Source organism: Helobdella robusta (assembly GCF_000326865.2).
Source record: "Helobdella robusta unplaced genomic scaffold HELROscaffold_7, whole genome shotgun sequence".
Taxonomy (NCBI): Eukaryota; Metazoa; Annelida; class Clitellata; order Rhynchobdellida; family Glossiphoniidae; genus Helobdella; species Helobdella robusta.
The window spans coordinates 5,498,228-5,503,821 of record NW_008705398.1 but is presented as its reverse complement, the minus strand read 5'-3'; the positions used below and the strand labels follow the sequence as shown (position 1 = coordinate 5,503,821).

The following is a 5,594-nucleotide window of genomic DNA, read 5'->3' as shown; positions in this document are numbered from 1 at the left end:
GTATCTAATATATCTAATATCTCATTGTTTTATTAATTAATTCATTCATTTGCTCAAATATTCTTTGATATAATTTTTAAATCGTTAAATCACTCTCACAATACCACTGTCATTTATTTTATATATATATATTAGAGATATGACTAAAAATTTTTTTTGGCAATTTTTGGTTTCCCATGCCACTATGAGTGGAGAAATTACATTTTAAAACTGAAAATACCATTTGAAAGTGTTGAATCTTAAAAAAGTTCACCCCCCTAAGCTGAAAACTTAAGTAGACAAAAGAGAGTTGTGATAGTGGTCAAAGAAGTAAAAATCTTATGGAAAAAACTGAATCTTCCAATTCAAAAAGGCAAATCTACAGTGGAAAGAAAAATTCAGCATGTACTAAACAAGTATGAAAAAAACAGCAGAAAACCAGGAACGCAAGACTTCACCAACTTGTTCAACTTAACTGATGAAAATGGAGAATAGTTGTGTAGGAAGATAAAGCCCTCTATAATCTTCAGATGTCTACAAATGGTAGAGCTGGCTACTGCACCACAATTGAAGATACACAAGGAGTTCATCCTAGAAAACTAAAGTTGATTAAGCAAAAAGCCAGTCAAGATACTAAGGATGATTTAAGCAGTGAAAATGAAGAACAGCAAAGAGTCAGTCAAGATACTAAGGATGATTTAAGCAGTAAAGATGAAGAACATTTTAACACTGAAGAAGAAAAACAAGATTCTGACAGTGGTTCTCAAGATTCAGAGACTTCGACAACATGTAAAAGACAAAAAACTGATTATGCAATAAATTTGGTGACAACAGCAAAACTGCAAAAGATGGAATTTCTATTCCAACTCTAAGTCAAAGTGGTGTTTACAAAGCTACAATGAAAGCAGGAGAAAAATTAAAAGAACATTTTATTGAAACTCTAAGAAACGAAAAGTGGAGCTTGCACTTTGATGGGAAGCACATAAAGAATACAGAGTACCAGGTTGTAGTTCTAAAAAATGAAAATAGAGAAGTTAAACTAGCAGTTCTTGCACTGATAAATGGAAAAGGTGAAACAATATTTAAAGGAATAAAAACTGTGCTTGATGAATATAAGCTATGGCCTGCAATTAAGTTAATAATTTCTGATACAACCTCTGCAAATACAGGAAAATCTGTTGGGGCAGTCACACGACTACAAAAGCATTTTGTTATGCTTGGATTAGACAAACCTCTTTATATTGGATGCCAGCATCATGTTCTTGATACATTACTAAAACATGTGATGAATGATTATTTTGAAGCAGCAACAACCTCGCCTAATCTCAATTATTGGTTCATTAGCAGAATAACAGAAGAGTACCAGCAACTGAAAGCATCTTTTGACAATTCTGGAGATGCTCTGAAGGAAGAAGAAGAAGTTGTTTGGAGAGATGATATGGCTTTCCTTCATCACTTGATCACTTGTTACAGACAGTTTAAGAAAACAGGATGCTTCCCTAAAGTAAAATTCAGAACTTTGCCAAATATAAGCAATGCAAGATGGAATAGCTGAGCAATCTATGCTTTGCTAGCTTATATTTTACTTCCAGAATTTCGACAGTCAGCTGAAGATCAGTCATCATGTGACTTTATTAGTGGCACGTGGAGTGACATCTGGTTTTCTGGTCAGGTTTATAATGAGGATAACTTGGCAGCCGTTTGCAAAAATCACTCAAAGGCAATAAAGACTTTAAGGACTTTTTGGTCGGTTGAGCCGACTCCAATCCCAACTCAAAGGTCAAACATTTGTGCTGAACGTGCAATTAAAGTTCTGCAGAATTTACTTCCATTGTGCAAAAGCATTGAAAAAATTAACATTAAATTTCTTTTGACAAACGAACACTAAAACCTGTATGTTTGTATTTTTGATTAAAAAAACCATTTTGTACAATGTATAATTGTATATATATAAAAATTTGATTAAGGGGGTGACATTTTTTTAAAGTTGACACTTGCCATTGGATTTTTCTTGATCTTTGCATTAAAACTCCACAAAAAATAACATGGGGATAGGGTCTTTAAAAATTGTCATATCCCTAATATATATATATATATATTTCATTCGTTTGTCCGTCCATCTGTTGACCTACATATTCAAAAATCCGTTTTCCTGGTTCATTCATTTCACTCATTCTCTATTTGGTTGATTGTTTGTTGAAATCAGGAGCAAGCAGTATTGCTCGGTGTGTTCGTATGCAACGTGTTGTTTGCCAGCCTACCGAAAACACATCAAGGCCATGCATGCGTACAAGTCTGTTAACACACTCCTATTCCTTAAAAAGTCATCCAGCCACCATCCAGCAGCTAAGTTTGTCAACAGGACAGAGTTATATTGTCAGTGTGGTTATGCCAGTAACCAAGGGAATGTCATGGGTAGGTTTTGTGATAGCAGAACTAAAGTTTCTATCAATTTTTATTGAATTAAGTTTAATTCGATTGGCTATTTTATCGGCTTGAATGAGACGTTAGCAATATTATTAGTAATAAAGGTAATGACAATTTTGATACTTATTAAGCCTGCCACATGGTGGCGTGTATGAAGCTCACCTGCTACACATCCCAGCCAGCGAAATCGCAGGACCCATACATCGAGTACAACTACGCAGACGACTTCCTGTATATGAACAGACACGAAGGTTTGCTGTATACAAGTTTGTCTGTGCTGCAGTTTCAATGATGTTGATGTTATTTTTTTTAAAATATTTGTAAAAATTGTTAAAGTGCCGTTGGTAGCAACATTGATAATTATAATATATACACCGAGATAACTTACCGGTGCATCATTAACGCTGTTTGCATTAACTATTACAATGAGTGATATTTGTTGTTCAGTTAAGCAGGAAGATGAAGAGAGCTGTGTCAGCTATGGAATGCAAACAGGCAGTTCTCCATCAACCAATAGAAAAAGTTGTCCTTTCATTTTAGTCATTTTAAATGCTTATTTATTAAATCGTAGCAGTTTTGAATTAATTAATCATTAGTTTATTTTGAAATTGGTGTAGTATTTTGATGGTTATTTAACTCAGGTAGGTGCATGATTGACAAAGGGCGTGAACCAACCCCAGTAGAGATGTGTCGGTCAATAATTGAGGATGTTCTGGACTGCGTGTTCCCTGTTGAAACAGTCGTAGGAGAGTGCCTGGACGAACTGTTGAACAGAACTTTTTCAACGATCAGAAAGATTGGTCGGTCTATGTCGTTTACAAGATAGTCACTATCATCATTTTAATCATCATTATCACATATTGCGTCACCGTTACTTTCTCCTCAACAACTTCACTAATCATCGTCAGTCTTGATGGCGTTATCATCATCACTACATGCTTTATAACAATCATCATAACAATTGTTATCCTCAATATAATCGTCATTATTGTATATACCATCTTGACCCACATTCAGATAAGCGGGATAGCCTAAAAATTGCAAGGGAGAGGAAAGCAATGAGGAAAAAGAGACGTAACAGTGTTCCCCGTCGTGCCATTCAACAACAACATACAACCACCCACGAAGCTGATGATGTGTCCATTAAAACGGTTTTATTTTTTTGATTTTATTAAGATTTCTTTTAAATATTTAAATGATTGCAAAATTGTTTTTTAATGTATCATTTTAAATTAAAATTCAAACGGATACGATTTATTTATTTAAGTATTTATTTATAAATGTCTTCTACAGGAACCTGGAGACGAGTGTACGGATGATAATAACAACGTCATAGACGAACATGCAGTCTATACCAGTGGTAACGTCATTGGTGAGATCATTGATGACGTCAGAGAAGGGGCTACGGAGGATGAGGAAAGGGATTTCGAAGTGAAAGTAGAGATGGAAGAGAGTGGCACTGACTCTGGCATTTCAAAAGTTAATGCATCTCTAGAATGTAATGAACATGTAACAGTGTGTAGTGATCCTGCCGACGTCAGTGATAAAGTTGCTTATGATGTTGTACCCGGAGAGACTGCATCTTTGATCAACTCCGTTGACTATGATCGCGATGATAATGTAACTGCTAATCCTGATAGCCATACTGAAAATTCGGAGACTTGTTTTCAGGATGAAGATGCCGAATTTGTGAAGAAGGAAGTGGATCACGTCGAGAATGGATATAATCCTGTAGAGATGAATGCCGATGATGAAATTGATTGCATCGAGATGAGTCAAGCTGTTGACTGTGTTGGGGTGAACAGAAATGATGATGTTGGTGATGAAAGGGAAGGAGGTATAGGTGAGTCTTTTCAAAAGGAGGAAAATGTTTGCGTTGAAGATAACAGTGATTGTGATGAAATGAATGAAAATGATGGCGCTGGGATTGGAAATGATTGCGATGAGAATGAAGATGGTTGTGATAAAAAGAATGAAGATGATTGTGTTGAGAATGAAAATGATTGTGTTGAGATTGAAAATGATTGCATTGAGAATGAAAATGATTGCATTGAGAATGAAAATGGTTGTGATAAAAAGAATGAAAATGATTGCGATGAGAATGAAAATGATTGTGTTGAGATTGAAAATGATTGTGATAAAGAGAATGAAGATGATTGCATTGAAAATGGAAATAATTGCGTTGAAAATGATTGCATTGAGAAGGAAAGTTATCATGATAAAAAGAATGATGGTTGTGTCGAGAGTGAAAATAATTGTGCTGCAAACGCTTGTGTTGAGAACAAAAATGATTATGATGAAAGGAATGAAAATAATTGTGTTGAGGATGAATATGATTGTGATATAAAGAATAATGTTGGTTGCATCGAGAACGAAAATGATTGTGTTGAAAAGAATGATGACGATTGCTATGAGAAGAATGAAGATGAATGCGTTGCTGAAAATGAAGTCAACCTTGATGCTGTCGCGAATGCTCAATCGGTGAATGTTGGAAAAATGGAGCCTGATGATACCGGCGACAATGATTGTGATTCCTTCTTTGGTGAGGTTGGGAGCCGTGATAAAAATCTTAAAAGTGTTGAGGACGACGATGATATTTTATTAAGCGACCACAGTGGTGATCATATTGCCATGAATAACAGCAGTACAGTCGGTGATGTACATGGCTTAAATGAGGTGGAGGATTGTGATGCGAACTGCAACGACGATGCCGGCGCCGATGATTTGAACTGTGCGACTGAATTGCAGAAAGGAGGTTGCAAGGGTGATGACGATTGCAAAAAATGTAGTGATGATGAAAGCGAAATCATGTTAAGTGACGTTGGTGAAAATACGATACAAAAGGAAACCCGCCTGTCCCTCTCAGAAACTAATGGTGATTATGACATGGATTGTGATGTTGATGATGACGTGCTGATTGATGTTGATCCATATGTCGAAGAGGCTATTGACTGAATTGTTCATGTTTTAAGTTAATGTGACATTAACGATACGAGATGATAATATTTAATTAAATGTCAAATTTAACTTTTTTTTTTATTGCGTTTACGTTTTACATTGTTTAATAAAACCCTACTTCTCATTTTCGTAACAGCTGTCTCACTGAAAACGTGTCGTTTGTATTTTTTAGAGTTAATATTGATATATGTGGTTTGCTGAGACCATAGGTATATATCCATCCACGGCTG

The 5,594-nt window shown here is 35.5% G+C and overlaps 1 protein-coding gene across 1 annotated transcript; it reads left to right on the top strand.

Annotated features, from left to right (window-relative positions):
* Positions 1 to 509: 509 nt before the first annotated feature.
* Positions 510 to 5,497, top strand: HELRODRAFT_189670 (hypothetical protein; the record flags this gene model as incomplete). The annotated part of the gene is made up of 9 exons (XM_009031075.1): positions 510 to 768; positions 828 to 1,483; positions 1,583 to 1,758; positions 2,186 to 2,394; positions 2,538 to 2,657; positions 2,854 to 2,928; positions 3,048 to 3,206; positions 3,424 to 3,557; positions 3,700 to 5,497. The coding sequence occupies 9 exons, from the start codon at positions 510 to 512 to the stop codon at positions 5,359 to 5,361; spliced, it is 3,450 nt and encodes a 1,149-aa protein (XP_009029323.1). The 3' UTR covers positions 5,362 to 5,497.
* Positions 5,498 to 5,594: the final 97 nt, after the last annotated feature.